This window comes from Leptinotarsa decemlineata, unplaced genomic scaffold (genome assembly GCF_025532065.1).
Source record: "Leptinotarsa decemlineata unplaced genomic scaffold, Ldec_3_MD MMD2_tig00026328_RagTag_RagTag, whole genome shotgun sequence".
NCBI classification, from domain to species: domain Eukaryota; kingdom Metazoa; phylum Arthropoda; class Insecta; order Coleoptera; family Chrysomelidae; genus Leptinotarsa; species Leptinotarsa decemlineata.
Genome location: NW_027412688.1, coordinates 37,520,245 through 37,543,335, shown reverse-complemented (window position 1 = coordinate 37,543,335; position 23,091 = coordinate 37,520,245). Strand labels below are relative to the sequence as shown.

Below are 23,091 nucleotides of genomic sequence, written 5' to 3'. Positions count from 1 at the left end.
TATGCTCGGAGGGTGGAGAAAATGAGACGTTTGAGAGTTTTTTCGTGCTTTCATCAAAGCAGGTTTCTTTGTGAAATGTATTCGGAAATCTATGTCAAGTAAACTATGTTTATACTCTCTGTTACAACTAAAAAGAGAAATTGAAAAATTTCAGAGTGATTTGACCCATAGTAGGTCTCTCAAAGTAACTCGTGATGGGTGGGGCTATGGGGGAAAATTATCTTTGAACTAAAAAAAATATCCGTGCTCGTAATTTGTCGGCATAAAAATGTTGGTTTACTTTTTTTGAGGACCTCAGCATACTAATTTCAGATATTCTGTATGTGGCATAGATTTCCGAATTCGAGTATCCATTTCTTCAAATGGAATTTCAAGACTGAATTTGATTGTTGATTTTTTTTTGTTTTTAAAAAGTGAGCCAATATTGGTGTCTTGTACAACTCAAATACTCAAAGCACGGTAAGAGATTGACGAAATCATTCAAAATTGAACTCAAAATATATTTTGGTTGATTCCCGGGTTTTACCGTGGTGTTCTTTGGTTGTAATCTCCACGTTTCAACTGCAACAGTCATTTTCAGTGGCTTGGTCGAAGTACTCTTCTTGACTTGTCAACTGAAACAGTTGACACGTCATCTGAAACAGTTGACACGTCATCTGAAACAGTTGACACATCATCTGAAACAGCTGATACGTCATCTGAAACAGTTGACACGTCCACTGAAACAGTTGATACGACAACTGAAACAGATGACACGTCAAAGGAAACAGTTGACACGTCAACTGAAACAGATGACACGTCAAGTGAAACAGGTGACACGTCAAGTGAAACAGGTGACACGTCATCTGAAACAGTTGATACGTCATCTGTTTCAGCTGTCAACTCAAACAGTTGACAGATCAAGAAGAGTACTTCGACCAAGCGACTGAAGATGACTGTCGCAGTTGCAGTTGAAATGTTTGGAGGTTAAAACCAAAGAAGACCACGGCAAAACCCGGAAACCAACCAAAACATTGACGCCAACCGTGAAAGCCTACATTCAAAATATATTTTGATGGTGCTCAACTTTAACACTGTTCCAGAATGTACACAATGGGAGGCAAAGATGCATTCGGCACAATAAATGCACTGCCTCACTGCCTAAACATTAAGAAGCCTTCGTGAAAAATATTTCCAATTTACAATGGCTCCATTTGAAAAAATGTTCATAGTATTCAATTTGAGGGTCACTCCCGAGTAACAAGATTCGAATTTCTAATTGAACTTTTTTCTCTGCGTGTCTTTTAATTCAACGACAGCTATCATTTCGGATATAGTGATATTTTTTAAGTATACATTTGTATGAATGCGTTTTGGTTCATAGAAACATGTACAGGGCGGTCAAAAGAATCGAGACTTTGAGGGATCGAAAGAAGGGCCTAAACGAAAAAGATTCTCTCGACCGTCTTTAAAAGTAATCTTGCCAATGGGGGAAATTTTTAATGTACTTTATAATGATTCACGTCATAAGCCGCCATACTTTTCCAGTCCACTTTATTTTTGGTGATATTATTTTAAATAATGCTTATCCATCTAATATGAACGGGAGATGAAAATTAGGTTTTATTCGAATTTTCTAGAAGAGAGCGTTTTTGGTACTAGTCTAACGGAATAATTATTTATGAAATAGAAAAAATTAACGGTAAAAACCCGGGTTCAATCTAGTGAAGAACCGGATAGATTTGAGTTCAGTGCCAGACGAATATTGAATCGGTCTAAAGAATTGAAGGGAAGAATCGAAATATGACAAAGATAAATTGATATAAACTTCAAAAACTCGGTCGATTTTCCGGAAAAAATACTCTTTGGCGTATGTTTCGCCAACGAAGTCGGTATCATCAGGAGACGACTAGAATTTCACATCGTTAACTGATGATGCTAACTTGATTAGCTAAACGCGCGTTGAGAAACAGTATTTTCGTTCTGGTCCTGTCAAGTTTTATGATGGTTTTCAATAAAACTCGTTATCCTTTTGCTGGACTTCCTTTGAATCTTATTCAATTCATTTTAAGTAACAAGTTTTATCCGTGATGTTTTTTTTTTCTTTCGAAAGAAAGGCGGATTTCCACCAAACGGACTAGTTTTGTTTTCAAAAACAGGAACAAACTTGAAACTCTAATTCCACCAAACAGACAAAAACTAGTCTTGAGTCGCGTGTTTTGTTGTGAATTGTTTTCTATCGATTCCACTACACGAACAGCAATTAAACTGCTGCGCTCTTCAACTGTCCATTGCTTTTTTAGGCTCATGTTCTACAAAGGAAAATTTAATCACATTCTTGTCACATATCGACGCAAAAATTCCGGTTTTTCATGTTTAAACATGGCAAACACAGCTCAGAATCATCAAGACATTATTGTTTTTGGTCAACAGTGAGTTCACGCGGCACCCACTTTGAACACAGCTTTCTCATAGTCAAATGCCCATGCAATATAAAGCTAACACGTTATTTTGATATCTTTACAATGTCAGCTGACTCACCCAACTTCCCTTTTCGATCATTCAAAACGATTTTGTGGATTTTTTTATGTTTTCTGCCATTGTTTCACTCGATCGGAATTTAATAAGACTAACGCCATCTATGTGTTCGGCCCGATACTTTTTAGCCCCGAAACCTTCAAATTTCGTTGTTGGCAAAAATAATCACCCTCGACGCAAAGTCTTCAAAATGTATCTTATTTTGACAACTCAAGTTTTTGTTTTGTTGAAATCGACACAGTTGCTGTTTTGTTGTTGTATCCGGTTGGTGGAAATTCGCCAGGAAGATTTATTTTAGCCCTTCATTGCTTTTTGATTGTCCTTATGGAATGCTGAAGGCGTTCATTTGTTCTGAAGGAAGTTTTTAAAAGCCCTTTTTAAAGTTTGAAATACCAAGTCAGATTGGTATGATCTTTCCTCTTTTTTTTTCTTCGGTGTCATCGACATCGGCCGCTATGGTCATCAGCCCAGGAATTATTGAATCGAAGAAGGAATATTTTTGGGGGGGATCAGTTTTTTTATGCTTCGGAAGGTAGACGATGTCCAATCCAATATCCGTCGGGGCACTAGTCGGTTCAGGACTTGATATGTTTATTCCTGGATCTTTTTTTAATTGAATCCTGCGATGGATGGAGAAATCAACCCGGACAATATTTATTTATATATATCTAATTTATTAAAATGTTGGCACAATGTATTGTTGTTCAATATTTAGGTTATAACTCGACTGTATATATCAATCAATGTAAATAGATCACTTTGGAGCAACGGCGACTGTTTCGTACTATCGTATCTCGTGTTCACTGCTTGTAAACGAGGTGAACCGTCCTTGTGGTGCGAAACACTGAGGCCGCTAAGAATGCTTCGACAAACTGACTCACAGTATTCTAACGACTAAGTTGAACTTGTACATATTATTTTGTGTTGGTATTTTCTGGATAGTCTCTATTTATTTGAGGAGTACTTTTTTTACATGTGATGTGTGAGATGTGGTACCACAGAAGGCAGAAAACTTGCCTTAAAAGATATGTTACGCGTATATTCTAAGAGACAATTTTTTACTGGATGTAGTAATTTCTAGGTGTCGCTGAAATAAAGACTACTGAATGATGACGTGGGGTTTTATTTGCAGCGTAAAGTGTGCTTGGTGCAGTTTCCATTTGTTCTCTTTGAAAATGAATATTTCAAAAGGAAATCTAGAAATATTTATCTCTCCAAACTACCCACACCGTCTGTTGTGGTAAATGCCTGTCGGAAAACAACTACTTCCCCGGCTGATACCACGCTAGATATTGAATTTATGCAAGACACAGAAGTTAAGGTTAGACTAACAGATGTTTTTCCTTCATCCGTACTTACGTGGCTGTTGAATTGAATGAAATAAAAAAAAATGCAGTTCATTATTGAATATAATGGGAATAAAAATAGTACATTTTTTTATTACAAAGATTATTCTCCTAGCTGAAACATTTGCCTTGAGTTCACATATGCTGAGAAAACAGAGAAAATCGTCTCAAAAAATATGAAAATTAAAAAAATCAAAATATGGAAAACATTTTTTTAATTTTCCCATAAACACAACTAGGTAGCAGTTCTTTGTTTTGGAGACGAGAGTAAACTAATATCACAAGATTAGCCTAGCCACTCAAATATGTGAATAGTTTGTTTCTGATACGAATTGAAAAAAAAACATTCTTGTTGAAATATGGAGAAAACTGCAAAATACACTCGTCAATCTAACTGCAACATGATCAAAATTATTAGTGATGCTCTGTTAAGGCTTCGACAAATTTGAGAAACTGGTAGATCTGCCTACTCCCAAGTTCTAATTTTTCACAGAGGGGGCCTGTCAGTTGTCAAAATTCAAGTATCCTGTACCTTAGATCGTTTTTATCGATAGTGTTGATCAAGAGAGAAGTTCCAAGAAAATGATTAGGAATCCATCATGTAGATGTAACAAATCAAAACAATAAAATGTTTTTTTATGAATATTTGGGCCGTTACTTGATGAAGATCCATAGTAATTTCATAAACTACACCTCACGATTTGATGTTAACAAAAAGTTTGTGGACATGAAATCATGAGGTGTAGTTTCTGAAACAATAAAATGTACCTTATATTTCACATACATTTTTGAGCTTTTTTTTATTGTATTAATTACCCAATCAATATTCTAAACATTCAGTTGGGGTAACGGCGTGACAGGGTTTTATTTTTCAATGTTGAGAGTCATGAATCATAACTGTCAAAAGTCATTGGTCAAAATAATTGAGGATATTTGAACCAGTTCACAGATTAGAACTTCTAGATCAAAATAAAAAACCCAGCTACCACTCCTCATCGAACAAAAAGTACATGTGGCGCCATCTAATGGATAAAAATATAGTTAGAATTGACCCAAATTCAATGATGCCAACAATGAAATATAAAGTCCATACTTTCAATTGTGACGTGACAAACAGTAGTAACTAGAGAAAATGTGTGCTCCAAATGAGATCCGATTTACTCTATTTACAGATAAAACTAAATATTGATATAGTGCTTTGTAGAAAAATTTACTTCGGTGTTTCAAACTGTATGATTTTCACTCTTTCAGTTTCCAATTGTGGTGTAAACCTTTGGTGTAAACTCAACAAAAACAAACTACCTGTCTTTATCTGTTACTAGGTTTCACAAATTCGGAACTCTTGACCAACCCTAACATAACTTCTCATTCAGACATAGGCTCCGGACTGTTGGTATTGACATCATCCAGCGAAGTGTTCATTTCAGTCTCTCCTTTAGCTTCGTCCTCGTCCAAAAGCGCCTGAAGCTGGTTGGCCGAAGTCGACAAAACGTGGAACTGCTTCTTGCGGTTGTCCAACTTCTGCACGAGCCGCCTCTTCTCTTCGCCCAACTCCTTGAGCTGCTTCTGCAGCTGCACAAGCTGATTGTTCATCTCTTTTCTAGGGGGCTCAGCCGCGATGTCCCTGGCCAGCAGGTCATACTGGATCCTGTTCTGCTTGATCGTCTTGGCTTTCTCCAGCTCCAGCCGCTGTGCCGTTATTTCCTCTTTGATATCTGCTATTTTCTTTTCGTACTCTGCATGCAAATTCTGGTACTTGATGAGTTGTTCGTCGTTCGATTTGGTGACGAGCTCGGACCGCCTTCGGGAGTGCTCTATTATGCTCAGCTGTACCAGGATTTTGTCATACGTTTGCTTGTTTTCCTCGGGACTTTCATCTGTAGTGTTCACCCACTTGGCGATCATTTTCAACAGGAGGTTGAAACGCCTGTCGTCTCCCGTACCGTCACCGTCGAAGATGAGGCGTCTCTTGATTACTTCCTCTGAAAAATATTAAATAAAAAGGGTTATTTGGGGAAATTTTATCGTAACACTCGAGATGTGTTGACGGTCTCAAGAATCGGGTATGTTTAGAACTTACCGTCAGTCATTTGTTTAGATATATTAATTTAACATTAAGTAGTAAAGCCAAAAAAATTACTTCATAAACAATATATAACCTTAACAGTTCTTCTTCTTTATTATACCAATGGTTAGTGGCATTAACTGTCAAGACAATCCGGCATTGTGACTGAGAATTATAGTCATCGAAAGGTTTGTCCAGTTTCTATTCTCTTAATTTGATAGTTTTCATGTGTTTTGAACAAGAAAACAAATTCACAAAGTGTATCAAATACTTTTTGTTCATCTTTAAGATCATTTCATAATATCAGACAGATTACAAATAAATTTACACATATAACAATATAGACAAAGATTCATCGGTATGCTCTTTTTTTAAAATATGAAGCCGACCGAGCAGATGCACATTTAATATCACGTAATCTTAGGTTCAACGGAGCAAAATACAGTTGAGAAACGAGAGTCCAAAATGTCATCAAAAGTTGATAATTTTGCAAAAAGTACCTGAAAGTTGACCTTTTTTTTAACTTGACAAATGACTACTGAGAAATCTGGTTGATTCAAATAAGTAAACCGATCACATTTTTTTCCTCGCTTTTGTAAATACCGAACACAAAGCAAAAGTAACAGATTTGTAATATTAAACGTTTGCCGAGCTAATCGAATGTTCAGATATGTAATTAACTATTGAACGAATGCATTCAATAAGTTAGTGAGGAATGAGGCAAATATTGTAATGTTACAAACCTGAATTTTCCGATATCACAATTGGAACTTGCAGACAGAAATTTACAGAACCACATAGATAATCAAAAAATTCTGACATTAAATCAATTCACGTTTGATGAAACATTTTTGCTTTGAGATTTTCAGGGTGATATTTTGGTTCGTGGAAAGTATGAACTATAACATGAATTTTATTGTTCTGCATTATACCAAGGTTATGTGTATAGAAAAGGTCCGACAATGTTGATGTCATGGAAACAAGTTGTTTTTTTTAAGGTTATGTTCATGTTGACAGACTACAACAAATGATATTTTGAAATTAAAACATGGAAAATGCGATAGGAAACGAAAAATACTCTAGTGATAGCGATATAATTACCGAAACACCACCGAAATTGTACAAAAAGAAAACAAAAAAACTTTCCAAACCTAGAACAAGAAAAAAATCCAGCCATCATTATGAAGACTATTTAGGAAACGAAAAATGTGTTCCCGATGAAAACTGTACCATAGAAAAAACACGAGTAGGTTCGGTGGATCTGAATAAACCGTACGTGTACCGAACAATAGATGAAATCCTCGAATTTAGCGAAAATTACTCACCAAAGAACAACAACATGCATCTCGTAGGGGTACACAAGTTCAGCCATCAATTCGGCAACTACCTGACGAATAGAGTAGTTGATGGCGCGGAAAGTAGTTTCATTCAACTAGATTTCAAGTTTGTTGCAAACGTACCAGATGAAAATACGTTCGTTTCTGTATATGGCTCGCTAGAAAGTGACCTACGATGCCGCAGGAATATGATCTTCGTTGTTCGGTTTTATAGGGAAGAGGCTGAAGGAATGATCAACAGGTACAAGGAAAGCCTGAAATTTCTGAGGAATTATATACCAACTCAGTATCTGACGACAATATCTTTGAAACGGTGATAATGTTCTGTGTAAAAAGCTGTGATTTTTTGACAATGACTTTTTTACCTGTGTAATTTTTCTGCGCTATATGTTATTAGATGTTCATTTTCATTGCCTTTCAGAACAAAAACCCACCAAATTGAATGTTTTTTCACTTCATTTGAGTTCAGTATTACTGGAAACTTATGGTACCTTAGTCTGCAAATGTGTGTTTTCTATAGATTTTTAGATATAACTCATGACTACTGGAAATGTAATGGTTCCAAGACTGACCCTTGAGGTACCCCTAGCATCTGAAGCTGTTTTATTGAGTTACTGTCATGATTTACTTTGTTTAATAAAGAACATTGTCTGCTTTTCAAATTGAACACTTTCAGAAAGTCAAGTTGATTTAATAACACATCTACCTTTGTATAAATTGATGGATGTAGCCGTTACTATGTGGTGGGAAATCATAATGAAGAAAAGAGAAATGAAACTTTCTGTTTTTACCACTTTTATTTGTAACTAACGTTACTGCAGTTTCGTCTTATACGGACATTTTCAAACTTGTACAATAAACTAGTTTATTGTATAAGTTTGAAAACTTATACAATAAACTACTTGTATACTTATATAAACTTGTATAAGTTTGTAACTTATACAATAAACTACTTGTATAAGTTATTAACTAACATTATTGCAGTTTCGTCCTATACAGACATTTTCAAACTTATACAATAAATTAGTTTATTGTATAAGTTTGAGAACTAGTTTATTTTATAAGTTTGAGAACTAGTTTATTTCATAAGTTTGAAAATGTACGTATAGAACGAAACTGCAGTAACATTAGTTACAAATAAAAATGGTAAAAATCACGATAATCAATTTTGTGTTGATGGTATTCCCATAAAAAAAAATTAAATCTTGGTAAAAGTGCTACTGAATTTGTTACACCTCAGAGGTAATTTCTTTCGAAAAAGATTAACCAGTTTAGAGAATTGGAATTGCTTTATTACTGGAGAATATTACTCTCTCAGCGATTTGGTTTTTATCTCCACAATCGTTGCAAAACTCGTTTCCTTCCCTTTGAATCTTTAAAAGATAATAAGGCCAATACAATGTCCAAGGCATCAGACTGGTTCACTTCAGAATGGCTGAATCTAAATGGTAGCAAAACTGAATCAATGTATTTCTCCACCTATCAGCATGATAAATATATATAAAAATCCAGAATCAGTAAAGTTTTTGGGAGTATACCTGGACCCCAAACTGAAGTTTGACTGTCATATGAATTATATAGCCAGTTAAGTTAAAAGCATTTACCTTCTAAAAAAAATTAGATCAGTAATGGACCAGAAAGTTTGTGTGATGACTCCTAGCTCTCATGATACGTGGGGTATCACGCCGATATCAGACAAAAATTTATTGATCTCAAAATCATGACCATTCCATCAAGGTACATGCACGAATGCATTGTCTATATGCGTAAAAATATCAGTCAATACAAAACTCAAAGCAATGTACATAATCATCACAAAAGAAAAAGAGACAATATAAGAATGAATAATCTTAGACTATATAAATCAAGGAATGCTTCACTTTATTATGCTCCAGAATTCTACAACAAACTACCCTGCCAAATCAGGGATCTTAAAAAAATAAACTGAAGATTATATTGAAAGATTTTTTAACAAATCCTTCTACAGCTATCGATGAATTCTTTAACAGTAGAAATGAAATGTAATCTTTAGAATGTTGTATTTATTGTATTTGTCTCTGAGAAAATGAAATGAAAACTTTGAAATGTTGATATTGTGAAACCTACGTACCTACTTCGATATATTTTATATCGTTGAAAAGACAAATAAAGCTATCATTATTATTATATTTTATAAGTTATATTTCTGTATCTGTGTCGTATTGACCTGTGTAAAAACTTTTTATTTTAACACCAATAAAAGATTCCATTATATTCATGGGTCTCTTCAATCTAGGGAACAGGAGACCAAATCTGGTGAATACGGTGGCTGAGGCATGGCTACTGTGCTGATTTTGACAAAAAAATTATGAACAAGCAATGAAGAGTGAGCAGGTGCATTATCACGATGCAAAAACACCTTCAAATCACTGTTGAAGAAGCTACTGTGTTAGTGAAACATCAAGTAACGGCCGAATCAATCAGAAAATTTAATAGAATGATTGAAAATGAAATGTAAAGGCCGTGCTATAACAGAGCTACAGTGCCAGCTATTGGACCAGAACCTCTAGAAGCCTTCAAACTATTTAATCTCTTAGATTTCAGAAATTGAAAGGCACAGATTAGAAACAGACAAGAGGTTCATAATCTGGATAGGTTGTCACTAAAGTTATTTTTGAACATTTCGGCAAGCTTATTCTCCATCATAATAGATCACATCTGGTAAAATATTTAGCTTATTCTCGGAGTTAACAAAATTCCAGAATGCTTTAATGTTATCACTGACGACAATTTGACTTTTTTTTTCTGTAAACTCAAGATATTGAAAAAAAAACTCGTCATGTACAAAGATCTGATGAATTCCGATGTTTACTCTATGAAAAGACATAGTTAACTCTCTTCTTCACTCATCTCTAGTAAAGGGGAAGTTGAGCATAAAAACCCTTGAACGAATTGACCTAATTTAATATCCGAAACAACTGTAAAAAAATTAACAAAAATGCCGAGACTATCACATTATACAATTCGAAAGATAGCAAAAAACACAACCAAAGCACTCAATATAATCACTTAGAGCTGGTCTTTCTAGTTCGTTTCTTTGTCTCTCCATCAGTGATGCTCATCTTCTTCCTTTTGGGTGCATACCGACTTTCCAGGTCGGACATGAAGTTGGCGAAATTTGACTCTCTCTGCTTCATATTCTTCTCTATTTCCTTCTCCAGTTCACTCACTGAAAAACAAATATTACACTCAGAGTTAGTGTTACTCTCATCCAAGTTTTACTCACTATCAATCTGTTCAACCTCCTTCTTCTCTTTCTCATACTTCCTACGCCTCCTCAACTTCTTCAATTTGCTTTCGTTGAAGAAATTGTTGTAACGCTCCACCTCCCCGTCGTCCACCATTTTTTGTACTATTTCTATGATCCTCGGCTCGCTGTCACAGTTGCTGAAGGGCACCATCTCCAGAATCTTGTCCATGTTGCCCTTGCTGCCGACGTACGCCCGCTTGATGTCCCGCAGCTCAGTTTCCGAACCTATATACTCTTGCTCGTATTTCTCAATGTCTTTCAGTTCTATCTGTGAAATAACAAATCAATTATGAAGTATCATATTAGAATGAATTGTGAAAACTGAAGATGTGTATTCTTCCTTTTATAGATTATTATGTATGTATATATCAGTGAGACAGTACCTTCTTGAACATGTTGCGCCAATAGTCCATCCAATTGAACAGGGAATCCGACTCCGACTCGTCATCATATTCGCCAACATCATCATACAGTTTGCGCTTATCAGGATTCTGCAAGATGGAGTGGATCCTTCCGAGAGCTTTGAACTTCTCTGTGGCTATTTCCTTCTGATCTTCTTCTACGCGATCTGGATGGACCAGCAAAGAGAGTCTGTGATAGGCCTTCTTAACTAAAACAAAGTTCGAATACGCGTTGGGTAATTTCTTAGGTGGTACCAGCTTTATTATTCAAAATGTTAACAGGTATACATAAACTCACAAAAACAGCAAATTTGGAAGATTATTTAAATAGTTGGATTAATCTTGGTAAAAAATGAAAATGACAAACTGATCAATTTTCCTGGAAAGTACAATTTTTATTTCTGACTGCAAAAAAACAATAGCCAAAAGTATTCGAAGTTCTGATTGATTTCTCTAATATATGATTGTACAATTACACTCCAAATTTTTTTAATGTTTAGGAGAGGGCAGTATTGAACATTAATGTTCCCAAATTTAAACATATTGGCTTTTTCATAAGACAAAAAATTGATTACTAGGATGAAAAGATCTACGACTATCTATCTGTATTTTTTTTGTTTTAGAAAACCTGTTAGTAATAATAACAACGTTGGATAAAGACTTACGTTCTTTTTCTGTGGCTTTGGGATCTACTTTTAGCACTTCGTAAAAATTACTGCAGCCAAAGTATTTTTCACAAATGGATTTGAAAGACGTCATGATGAAATTGTGGGGATTTTATTTTCTATTCGAATAATATGAAATATTCTACAAACTGAGATCGAAATAAACGAGAAACATTCCCGCTAAAATTAAATGTTTAACAGCAAAACAGAAATTTTGAGGTTTGAAATCATTGGAATAACGACATTTGACAACAGAACGACCGGAACATTATTGCTGCCACCTGTCACTCTAACACGAACAACAGGACGGAATTTCTTTTCTAAGTAGATGGCGTATCAAGTTACTATCATCAGGAGATGGAGATGACTACTTGGTTAGCCAAACGTGCGTATTGTTGCCCTAAAAAGTGTTTTCAATGGATTCACCCAATTTTTGTATTTTCATGAAAAGGGAAAATTACTGAACTCCCTGAAAGTATTGAAACCCATATAGATCACTATAAGACGGATATTAAAACTAACGTATGTGTCAATTATTATAAACGTTCTTTTATAATAAAAAAATACCGATTGACTTTTTCATGAATATAGAGCTTCCCTAGCAAAACATCGCTCATGATACAGAACTCTTCCATATGACTAGCTGTTGAGCTTCTAGTTTCATTTTTGAAATAAATTATCGTTAGATAAAAAGATTGGGAATTATAATATGGTTCATATTTCAATCGAAAGAAGTTGATGAATCTTTCCTATTTCTTCAGGTTACCAGTAAACTGTGCTTTAGAGAACTCGTATGATTTCTGATAGATATATAGAAACCTTGGTGTTTCAATCGATTGTCAAAAGTTTTTGATGCGAGAAAAAAGATTAATGTGATTCAAATCACTGTTTAGGAAGCTACTGTGTTACCGAAACATGTCGTGATATTTTTTGGGAAAGAAAGTTTTTGGCTTTCTACTACTCCATCTGATACAAAAAAATGGATGAGAGAATCTTCCAAAGAAAGGAAGGATTAATCAATTTGAAAATAAATAACTCTATACATGGATGTGTAGATCATGCAAAGAAGTAACTTTCAGACACAAACTGAAAGAAAGTCCTCCTGAAACAGCTACTTTCATATAAACATTGAATTACACGAAAGAAAAAATTCTTTCGAAAAAAAACTTTCTTTACCAAAAAATTAATCACTCCTAAAAAAATATAACCCTTTCAAATCATGTCGTGATATATTTTCCAAGACAAGTTTGTGGAGATCAAATCGTAAGTTGTAGTTTATGAAATTAATATGGATTTTCATCAAGTAACAGCCTAATTAATCAGAAAAAAAATATTGGCCAATTTCGTACATATATGTTTTCAGATGGTGGAAGAATCGAAACCTTCCATCCTTATTATCAATTCAATTTCAACACCTCATCACTTCTGTGAACAGAACACTGAAATTTATTAGATCTCTTTGTTCTTTCTTCATCAAGAGTGCATCTTGGACTTCTGTTATATCATTTTTCCATGCTCTCAACAACTGAATTTCTAGTTGTCATTGTCAAAATTGAAATCAACGAAAGTCAATTTCAAACTTAGTTGTCAAAATTCCAAGTGACTCACCCATTTCTTCGATAAAAATCTACAGTATTTAATCAATATGCAACCCCAAAAAATGCATGAAATGGTAAAACCTCTTCAATGGCTAATGGGAACCTGGAAATCCATCAGCGCCAAAGTCATGTACCCCACAATGAAAACGGTGGATTTCGAAGAAAAGTTGTGCTTTTTATCAGCCGGTCAGCCTCTCTTGAACTACAGTTCGACCACTTGGAATCCCAAAGACAAAGCTCCGATGCATTTGGAATACGGCTATCTTCGAATAGATGAAGAAGGATGTCTAGTAGCGTTGCTAACAGCTATGAATTTTGGGATTTCTACCGTGGAAGAAGGCACCCTTCAAGAAAAATCTTTAACAACTAATAGCAAAAGCATCGCACATACGAAATTTGCTAAGATGCCGGTGGTCGCTCTTCAGAGATGTTACTGCTTGAACGACAAGTGCCAGTTGAGTTACACCCTCAAAATGCAGACTGAGAGAACACCGCTATCAACACATTTGGAATGTCTCTACGAAAAAGAAGAAGAAAAGTCGTGAAACGAATAATCAGTCTCAAAATCCGTATTAGTCATAGCTTATTTTATAAATATATCTCTTCAAAGTGCACCTAGTAAAAACTTGATACGTATATTAAATATTTCGAATAAAAAAATGTCAAGTTTGCAGATATTTCATTCGTTTTGTTGAAACTTTTCAGGTCAATAGAAGTTTAGAAATTATTTGTAGTTCATTCCAAATCCCATGCCATATTTCATTAACCATTGTCACAAGGTGTCACTGCAAAACTCAAGGAAAGTGACGACAAAATTTAGTTTTTGATTTTCTGTTAAATATTACGTTCATTATTTAACTACAATTGTGAAGAAACTATTGGCAAGAATTATTTGGAAAATATTAGTAGAACGATTATGAAAAGAATCAGATTTCAGGATCAATCATGTGATATTTTGTGCCATAGAGGAATTAGCAAAAAGCAAATTGTACGCTAACTGAAAAGTTTTCCGTTAAAAATTGAAATGGTATCAACTCTTGGTATCTCCAACGATTGATGAATGGTTCAAGTTGTTGACAAGTATGCTGCTGGTGGTGAATCAGAGGTGTATTCCGTTTCTATCAATTTTTATTAACTTTTTCACAACAGCTACGCCAAAATTTCTTCATTTCTGTGAGAAATGTAGTATATCAGATTCATCACCGTTACCTAAATGACTTTGACAGTTGATTTCAAGTTGACAAGCATTATCAAATTTGAAACCTCCGTAGTCTACTTTCAAACTCGGTTGTCAAAATTAATAGTAACTCAACCATTTTTTCTGTCGAAAATCTATCACAGCCCACGAAGATGCAACCGCAAAAAATGCACGAAATTTTAAAACCTCTCAAGTGGTTGATTGGAACCTGGAGGCCCATCATGGCCAGAGTCGTTTACCCCACAATGAAATGTCCCGTTGATTTCGACGAAAAATTATGCTTCTTATCAGCCGGTCAACCTGTCCTGAATTATACTTCGACTTGTTGGCACCCCAAAGTCAAGTATCCGATGCATTTGGAAGGTGGTTATGTCCGTATCGATGAACACGGATGTTTGGTAACGTTTCTAACGGCTCAGAACTTGGGAATATCCACTGTAGAGCAAGGCGTTCTCAAAGATAAATCGTTGGAAACTGTGAACAAAACGATCTCAACGACGACGTTGTCGAATATGCAAATATTGGCTATTGAAAGGGTCTACATTTTGAATGACAAAGGCCAGCTGAGTTACACTCTCAGAATCCAGACTGCACATACACCTCTAGCCACGCATGTAGATTGTCTTTATGAGAAGGAAAAAGAAGAAAATGAAAAAAAAGAGAAGGTAGAAGATGAAGGACAAAATTCGTGAAACGATGATTTAGTCTCAATATTTGTATCACTAATTTCCTATTTTGTGAAAATATGTTTTAGGCTCCTCTAGTGCAAATTGTATACATACACAGACTCTCGAGTGGATAACCAACGATTTTTTAATATTGAGAATAATAAAAAATTGGTACTTACACCATGAGTTTAAATTTTTCGGATATTTTCTTAGAAACAATCTATGGAAGTTTGATAATTTCAAAACTATACTTTTTAAATCGTATTTACCATAATGTTCCCAAAAATATGATGGTGTCTAAACTTCAATGATTTTGAAACACAAAAATTTTTTTAAAACTACTATCAAATTAATTTTTTAATTTTCCAATATTTGTTCTTTTTCTGTAGTAAATGACTTGCGAATAAATTTACAGCGATCAATCAACAGTTGTGTATTGAAGTGAACTCAAGGAAAAATACATTTGATACATACTCATCTAGAAATTTTTCAAGTAATGTCTGATATAATACATTTTCAATATCATTGTTCACTTTATAACAGGTCTCTGTGTATTTCAGAAGATTTTCATGAAAAATAAATGTTTACAAAAGACAAATACAAATTTGAAAATTATTTATACAATATATTAAAACAAAAATCGAAACGAATGCTGTTTCATATGCCCTTTGTTCATAAAATGCATTTTCTACTAGATGTACCATATTTGTGTCATGATAAAGATTCAGCAAAGCATGAAAAGTGTAGCGAGGTGGACTATATTGTTCTCTACGCAATTGTTCATGTTATAAAATTATTTCATTTCAATATGTATATTGTTTTTGGCGAATTTCTAAAAAAGAAGATGGAGTACTTTCCAGGAATGGCTATTACTGTTATTATTGATCAGAACCTATAAGTAACCTTTCAATTAAATTGATGATACAATATAACTGAAGTCAGTTGAATATTATTAATAATTATTTATGTTGGTAGTAAGGCTTTCGTAAATGTTCATAATACAACCACGAGAGGCGCTGGCGATAGGTGGAATTTATTTAAATTCAAAGTCAAATGGAGTTTAAATTGATTTGTCCTTCTTCGACAAAAATCAGCTAAAAGGGTAAGGAGCTGAGCTCCAACCTGATTGAAATGAAGACGCTTGGTCAGCGAGTTTAAATTGTAGATTATTTTCAATTGAAACGGTTTGAAAAAAGCGACTACAAAAATCATATTTCACTATTTGTGATTTCTAAAGTCTTTAGTATTTTCTAATCATGAAAAAGAAGAAGAAAGAACTTTATACATTTAGTAGGACATGTCCTAATATGAAGTAGTAAGAAAAATATGTTTTTAGACTAACAGTAATACTAAAAAAATCTGTTCAAAATATGTTTTTCCGTTAATCAGCTGTCGCCTTAGAAGTTGAGAATCTTGTGCGAGCTAAGGACTAACGAGGTCTTACCTTTTAACGTGTGATTCCTAACAATATATAGACGAATACTATAAATAAAATAATGTAAAGTTTATAAATTCATGTGAACAGGATTGAGTTTGTTGAAATAAATTCTGGAGATTTATACTGACTGGATACGTTTACTGATCCTTGTTTTGAATACATAAATAGTTGGTATTAGATTCCTTGATGTCTTGTGATAGCACACTGAACTCATCAAGACCTTTATAGAATAACGATTTCATTAAGTTTGTCATTTTCAAATTACGGAGATGAAACATAATATTTCCTCTAGTAGTATAGTTGTGTATTTGGGAGTCAAGCTTAGTAAATTCCCTTAGATAATCTGGAAGTAACTTGTAAAATATCTTGTAAATAAAAATCATTGATAATTTATAAACTAGATATTTCACTGATACCAACTGCAAACAATCTAACATCGCTGCAATGCTGGTATAAAACGATTACACTTCAGTCACAGATCAGTATTATTCTTATACCGCGATTTTGCAGCTTTTGAAGTTGTGAAATTTTATTCGAATCAATGGAGTAAAGTAAGCTACCACAATAACCAAAGTTAGGCTGGGTAATGGTGTTATATACTGTAATTTTGGAGTATGTTGAAAGACAATGGGAAATTCGAGAGAAGAAGTAAAGTTTCTTACTAATTTTTTAATTATGTAGGAAAAATATTTATGCAATAACAGGCTATTATCAAGTATGGATTAAAGATATTTAAACTGCTTCACTATTTCAATTTTTTTAGTATTTATTGCCTTATTGAGTTGGTTTGAGTTAATGTTTTTGTATTTAAAGAGTGGTTAGGATCATTGTCTTACATTTTGTTATGTTGAGTTTCATTTTGTTAATGTTGAAATATATTTGTAGTTTTCATAGAGAATCGTTCATTTTGTTGATAGTACCAAGCAGATCATTGCCTGAGATTGACAGTAACGTGTCATCTGTGAATAGATTGAGGAAATCACATTTTTAGTATTGTATATCATTGATATAGCCTAGGAGTAATAAAGGACCCAAGACACTTCCCTGTGGTGCAACAAAGTTATTAGTGATGATTTGAATGACTCTCAATGCCAGAAAACAGAGGATGGCTTTTATCTCAAAAATATTTTCATTTCACTCCTCAACATCCCGAATGATTGAAACTGGTAATTCAATTTTGTCAGTATGAAAATCTGTTTGGGGGTCAAATGCCAAAACTATCAAAGAATAGTTTTTATCATCATGGAAGTTTTTAGACAAATGAGGAAAGGAGTATTCAAACTGAAACAAATACAAATTACTCAACGAATTTTTTACAATTTGAATCTCTTGAAAAGCAGTATCACAGTAGGCAGGTAGCAAAAACTAAAAAAACAATAACAATTATCACAATTTACAATCCCAACCTTTCACGTAATGAATCATGTCCACCTCATCTGGAATTGGCCACGGCGGCATGTAACACTGGGTGTTCTCCAACAGCTTCCATGCATTGCCATCACTGATTTTCAACTCGTTCCCTTCTAACGTGGTGTTGATGCAAGAAATGTTCTTAGTGGGAGTGGTGAAAAGCTGGCCCCAAAACTGGTGAGCTTCTTCGATTATCTTACGAGCAAATGCAGCAGGTTTAGCCTGCCCATCGAAAGCAAACTGATTAGCTGGTTTACCGTCTGGCATTTTATAAATCCTGAACCAGTCAATGGTCGCTTTGAGCAGCCCTGGACAATAGGCATCCACATCAGACATGTCGTGGAGTTTCTCAGCGAGGGGATCCCTCACGTTAATAGCAATGACCTTCCAGTCTGTCTCACCTTCATCAATTAAAGCTATGGCCCCCAGGACCTTGACCTCCACTACTTCCCCTAGTCTCGCAATCCTCTGTCCGATTTCAATTATGTCCAAGGGGTCGTTGTCCCCCTTGCACTTGGTGAAGCTGTCGACGTGCCCTGGGTCTTCCCAAGTCTGCGGCAGGGCTCCGTAGTTCCAGATGTATCCGTGATAAGGAAAACAGTTCTTGACGAATCTCGGCATATCTTTCTTGATGTCCTGCTTGATCGGGTTCAGAGGTTCTTCCCGAGAGATTTCCATTTTGGCGTTCGACCACCTGGGGATCTCGATCACCATGTTGAAGGTGTTATTCTGGGGATTCGCGTGCAAGGGGATGTCGTGCCAAGGTGAGATTGGACCGTCGTGGTTTACGAAGTAGACTCTGTAATCTGGTGAATAGGGAGCGCCTCTTTCTGTTATGGAATAAGCCATTATTGAGATATTTCGCAGTTTCCACGTGGTGCAGTTGAAGACTGACTACTCCGCTTGGCGACAACACCATTACGATTTTTTATCGGAATTGTTCAAAGTTCAAAATATTTGTGATATACCTACTCAAAGATACAGATGGCAAAAATAATAAATGGCCGTGTCTATTATTACGGTCACGGTATTGGAGTTTGAGTCGGTTTTTGGCTAAATTTTGGATGGATTGCAACCGCTGATCATGAAAAAAAAGTGTAATACCGTATTTTGACGTGTAGAATATGAATCCATAATAAAAAATTGGTGATCTCTCTCATTTACAGAGTTACAGCCCTCGAAAGTTTCAAAAATTTTCAGCCTTTTTTTTGCACACTACAAACTGTAGAATAACAAGTATTCATTCACCAAATCACCACCAGAAGTCATTTCACCTTCTTTGATACTTTCACCTAAACAATTAGCGTTTTCCCTATATCCCTATAAACAATAATTTTGTTTTCTGGTGATATTCCAACGTTGTAGGGTTTTATTTTGATTATTGAACTGACAAGTGTTAAAGAAGGTGAAATGAGATGTGAAGGTGATATAAACGAATAATTGTGTTTTTCTATAGTTTACATTGTGCATAAAAGGCTAAAAAGTTGCAATTTTTTTATTCTGGAAATAGTGGTGTCCTCAATTTTTTCTTTCGAATTCGTCAAAATGCCACTGAAAAGCTGTAACGTACCGCAAGCCATACTTGCAACAGAAAGATCTTGCAAAAGCCAAAAACGTGTCTTTACGTACCTAAAACCATTGTATGGCGAACGAAACACGTGTTGCGTTTTCGCAAAACTGTTTAGTGAAAATCTCCCAATAAAGTGTTTCTTGAATAAGTATATTTTCAGAGTAATTGTGAATTTTATCAATGGTTTTTATTGACTGACTTTTTTTATTGTTGGTAATATCTTTCTTGTAGTCTGCATTAATTCTTTTCAATTTTAAATCAGTTATTCATTTTGTTTCACAAAGTATGGTTAGACAGGGGTAATCCAAATGTTTTCAACAGTCCAACATCTTGATAAAGCATATTCGATCAGTTTTTATATTCATTTATTCAAAAATCAATATTCCAACAAAAGTCAAACGTTGCGAAAAATGGTTTAACGAATTCATTCAGTGAAATCTACCGAAAATCAACAAAAACAATGCAAAACAGAAAATTACAATACAAATTATAAAAACAATATGGATATAAATACATCTTTCCTATATAGTAGTGTAGATATAATTCCTCAATGCCAAGGTTATTTATTACACCACCAATGTTTTGTGTGTCTATGATTAGACACAATACAATAATTTTATGACAACAGCTGTCACATTTCAGAAGTACCAATAAAAACTCCAAAACAAGCAGTACCAATAAATAATATTGTATACTGAATTTTTTGGCATTTGTGAAGGACTTAATGTTCCTTGATGTTTTCTCAGTATTTTACCTTCCACGATATGAAAAATATATAAATGTAGATCAAGAGAGAATCTGTTCGAGTGTAATGAAGGGCAAATAGAAAGTTTACCCCGAAAATTTACTACCATGTTGGGGTTTATCCCCACAAATGTTTATCTTCGAGTCCAATTAGTAAGTTGATGTATTAGATTAAATGAAATTTCAATATATAACATATTCGAGTCACATGTTACACTAATAATTTTACCAGAGTTTACATATAAGCTAATTAAATGAACAGAAAAAAACAGATTTAAGAGAAAGGAAGAATTCAATTACATTTGGTCATTCAGTAAGTTTTCCGAATTTTCAAATCTATTAATTCCTAAACATTCCAAAAGATTGATTTTCAAACGTTCCTCTTCAAAATGTAATATTCATAGTCGTTATTGCATTCATGCTCCTCTATCAAAATATAGTTGGAAAATGTGTTTTTTCTCTTCACATTCAAGAAACTACTTCTATGTTCTTTTACTCATTGGGAAAAGTTCTCACATTTTGGCCAAGCATCACAAGTTAAATCATATACTCCTGATCTATCAGACAATGAAGTTTCGTTCTTCGTCATTACAAAACTTCATTGTCGACCAAAACTACATATTGGCCAAACTTGAAGAATTTTTCCCAAAGGAATATAAGAACACAGTAGTTTATTGAATGTGATTCACATGCCCATTTGATAGATTGGTATTTTTTTTAATAATTGATTAGTTCATACATAAACTTTGGTGGAATTATTAGTCAATAAGTAGGTAGAAGGTCATGTGTAGAATCTAATCATTATGAACTTACCTGACAAAGATATTGAATGGCGAAACATGGGTTGCAGGTTTGTAAACTGTTCAGTAAAAATCTCACAATAAAGGTTCACTAGAAATTTTAAATGCTTTACTTTTTCAGAGTGGCTAACATTTAGGATGAAAAACCAATTCCCTATATAAAACACGATAAAAAATTACTGTCAAATATGCCTGTTTTGGAAATGTGTGTATTCCTTTTGACTGTGAACTTTCCAGTGTATCCTTAACTACACTTGAGCTGATTCTCTATTGATCTATAACAATTGTAAGGTATAAGCCCAGAGAACATCAAGGAATATTATATAATGTATTACATACTGATCAAACAAATCCCAATTATACAAAATACATTTCTATTCTGCATACCAAGTTTTGTAATTTTTTCATCACTTACATGGTCTGGCAATTATTCTGAAAGATATCGAATGGAATATTTTCGATAAGTTTGTTCTGCAGGATCATCTTTATTTCCAATAGAAAAAATATTTCCAATTCCCATCAGCAACGAAACCCGAACAAAATTGGTTAAAAACAGTAACAGTTAAAGTACTCAACTATGTAGTCAGTGAAAATTGCTTGAAAACAGCAGTCTTAGTGCCTTCGAAAGGCAATTTAACTCTGCCAGGAGCTGGGACACCACAAACTCCATGTTCCTCCTAAATAAATTAACCATTCAACGCACCACTCTCAATGACCATTACACTACTTTTTCCACCAAGTTCGCTTCACCGTTAATTATTTATCTACCCTTTTCCTCGCCTTCAGGTTCCTTTTGCTAGCAGCCGGCACTTTGTCGCTCTTCTCGCTATGAGAAGACCCTGCCAGGAAATTGGAAACCATATCTGACATTTCCGGCAGCTCAAACTTGGCCATATTCTGGATCTGCTCCATTTCTTTCTTGGTGTCCGGATCATTCATCATCTTGGGCAGGACCATGATGAGGAACAGCGGCAGCACCATCATCATGATCATCGGGTTGAAGAGAATGTCGGTGATCCTCCACTGTTCTCGTATTTGGAAGTATCTCGTTTTGCCTGGGGAATGTAAAGTTATCAAATTCACATACAGTGCAAGGCATAAATTCATCATGGCTACAACGAATCACTCACCCAACGCTTTCATCCTCAGCGGATAAGGCACCATGACCACCTCTGAAGTCTTGATGTGGTTCACTTTCCTCGCCCTGAACTTTCCTTTCGAGTTGATCTCGACTCTCGCTGGCTCGAAAACGTACTCCGGGTTGAGCACCTCCACGACGTGCGAGCCGGCGGGGACATTGTAGACGGCGAAAGAGCCATCCTTTCGTACGAACCCGATAAATTCGCCCCCGTTCACGTGGACTCTAGTGTTGGCTTGCCAGTTAGGCTGGCTCGATTGGTAGTCGGAGAGGGCGAAGGCTCTGCCTTCTATCGTGTATCTGGTGGGGTCGGTCTCGTCTTCGGCGCTAGGTTGGGCCCCCGTGAGGGAGATATTGAGGAGTACGAAGAAAATCAGCAAGGAATTGAAGTAATCCATTGTCGTTTGTTGACAATGACACAACATACAGCACGGGACAAGACAACAAGACTGATAGGTGACAGTGACATGGAGAGTGACAAGTGACACTAGTGACAAAACAATGTATTAGAAACTGCAGCTGTCTTGGGCAGATGACCCCATGTGTACATATTATAACTAGCCGTACGAAGATACGAAAAAGTTATGTCAGCTGTTTTTTGCAAATCGCTGTGATTTCTTGCAGTTCTCGATTGTAAAAGTATTGTATGCCCTTACTCATCAATTTTACAATATTATAAAGTTTTTTCATTCAAGTCAGCAAAGTACTCCATTTTGACTTAGTATTTATCAGTCTCTTACTTATATAATAATGGAAACAATGAACGCTTCCCTCTCCCAGATACAACTCATCGAAAATTTTGTAACTGAGTAATGCGCTGAAATGAAGAAATAAAAAAAAGTTAAAATAGGGACACCCTAATCACTTAGCGGTATGAAATTAACTCAACGATCCATTCTCATACCTA

At 35.0% G+C, this 23,091-nt stretch overlaps 6 protein-coding genes across 6 annotated transcripts; 2 read left to right on the top strand and 4 right to left on the bottom strand.

Annotated features, from left to right (window-relative positions):
- Positions 1-3,910: 3,910 nt before the first annotated feature.
- Positions 3,911-6,099, bottom strand: thoc7 (THO complex subunit 7). The gene is made up of 2 exons (XM_023167545.2): positions 5,944-6,099; positions 3,911-5,845 (listed from the first exon to the last, which is right to left on the bottom strand). Exons 1-2 carry the CDS (start codon positions 5,951-5,953, stop codon positions 5,229-5,231), a joined length of 627 nt encoding a protein of 208 aa, XP_023023313.1. The 5' UTR covers positions 5,954-6,099; the 3' UTR covers positions 3,911-5,228.
- A 4,088-nt stretch (positions 6,100-10,187) lies between these two features.
- On the bottom strand, positions 10,188-11,876 carry LOC111511526 (J domain-containing protein CG6693). Its single transcript, XM_023167544.2, has 4 exons — positions 11,621-11,876; positions 10,938-11,164; positions 10,531-10,822; positions 10,188-10,473 (listed from the first exon to the last, which is right to left on the bottom strand). The coding sequence occupies exons 1-4, from the start codon at positions 11,712-11,714 to the stop codon at positions 10,310-10,312; spliced, it is 777 nt and encodes a 258-aa protein (XP_023023312.2). The 5' UTR covers positions 11,715-11,876; the 3' UTR covers positions 10,188-10,309.
- Positions 11,877-13,157: 1,281 nt separating this feature from the next.
- Positions 13,158-13,895, top strand: LOC111511536 (peroxynitrite isomerase THAP4). Its single transcript, XM_023167564.2, has one exon. The coding sequence runs from the start codon at positions 13,266-13,268 to the stop codon at positions 13,761-13,763; it is 498 nt and encodes a 165-aa protein (XP_023023332.2). The 5' UTR covers positions 13,158-13,265; the 3' UTR covers positions 13,764-13,895.
- A 536-nt stretch (positions 13,896-14,431) lies between these two features.
- LOC111511538 (peroxynitrite isomerase THAP4) lies at positions 14,432-15,262 on the top strand. The gene has a single exon (XM_023167565.2). It carries the CDS (start codon positions 14,569-14,571, stop codon positions 15,106-15,108), a length of 540 nt encoding a protein of 179 aa, XP_023023333.2. The 5' UTR covers positions 14,432-14,568; the 3' UTR covers positions 15,109-15,262.
- Positions 15,263-17,817: 2,555 nt separating this feature from the next.
- LOC111511529 (inorganic pyrophosphatase) lies at positions 17,818-18,918 on the bottom strand. The gene has a single exon (XM_023167546.2). It carries the CDS (start codon positions 18,779-18,781, stop codon positions 17,909-17,911), a length of 873 nt encoding a protein of 290 aa, XP_023023314.2. The 5' UTR covers positions 18,782-18,918; the 3' UTR covers positions 17,818-17,908.
- A 2,711-nt stretch (positions 18,919-21,629) lies between these two features.
- On the bottom strand, positions 21,630-22,638 carry EMC7 (ER membrane protein complex subunit 7). Its single transcript, XM_023167547.2, has 2 exons — positions 22,177-22,638; positions 21,630-22,101 (listed from the first exon to the last, which is right to left on the bottom strand). The coding sequence occupies exons 1-2, from the start codon at positions 22,607-22,609 to the stop codon at positions 21,803-21,805; spliced, it is 732 nt and encodes a 243-aa protein (XP_023023315.2). The 5' UTR covers positions 22,610-22,638; the 3' UTR covers positions 21,630-21,802.
- Positions 22,639-23,091: the final 453 nt, after the last annotated feature.

What these genes read in the sequence shown, in the direction of transcription:
- LOC111511526 (XM_023167544.2), bottom strand. Translation starts at nt 11,714, where the DNA reads ATGACGTCTTTCAAATCCATTTGTGAAAAATACTTTGGCTGCAGTAAT. An exon ending in GGCGCAACATGTTCAAGAAG is followed by an intron (nt 10,823 to 10,937) that starts GTACTGTCTCAC and finishes GTTATTTCACAG; the next exon opens with ATAGAACTGAAAGACATTGA. An exon ending in GGAGGTTGAACAGATTGATA is followed by an intron (nt 10,474 to 10,530) that starts GTGAGTAAAACT and finishes TTTGTTTTTCAG; the next exon opens with TGAGTGAACTGGAGAAGGAA.
- LOC111511536 (XM_023167564.2), top strand. Translation starts at nt 13,266, where the DNA reads ATGCAACCCCAAAAAATGCATGAAATGGTAAAACCTCTTCAATGGCTA.
- LOC111511538 (XM_023167565.2), top strand. Translation starts at nt 14,569, where the DNA reads ATGCAACCGCAAAAAATGCACGAAATTTTAAAACCTCTCAAGTGGTTG.
- LOC111511529 (XM_023167546.2), bottom strand. Translation starts at nt 18,781, where the DNA reads ATGGCTTATTCCATAACAGAAAGAGGCGCTCCCTATTCACCAGATTAC.
- EMC7 (XM_023167547.2), bottom strand. Translation starts at nt 22,609, where the DNA reads ATGTTGTGTCATTGTCAACAAACGACAATGGATTACTTCAATTCCTTG. An exon ending in GCTGAGGATGAAAGCGTTGG is followed by an intron (nt 22,102 to 22,176) that starts GTGAGTGATTCG and finishes TACATTCCCCAG; the next exon opens with GCAAAACGAGATACTTCCAA.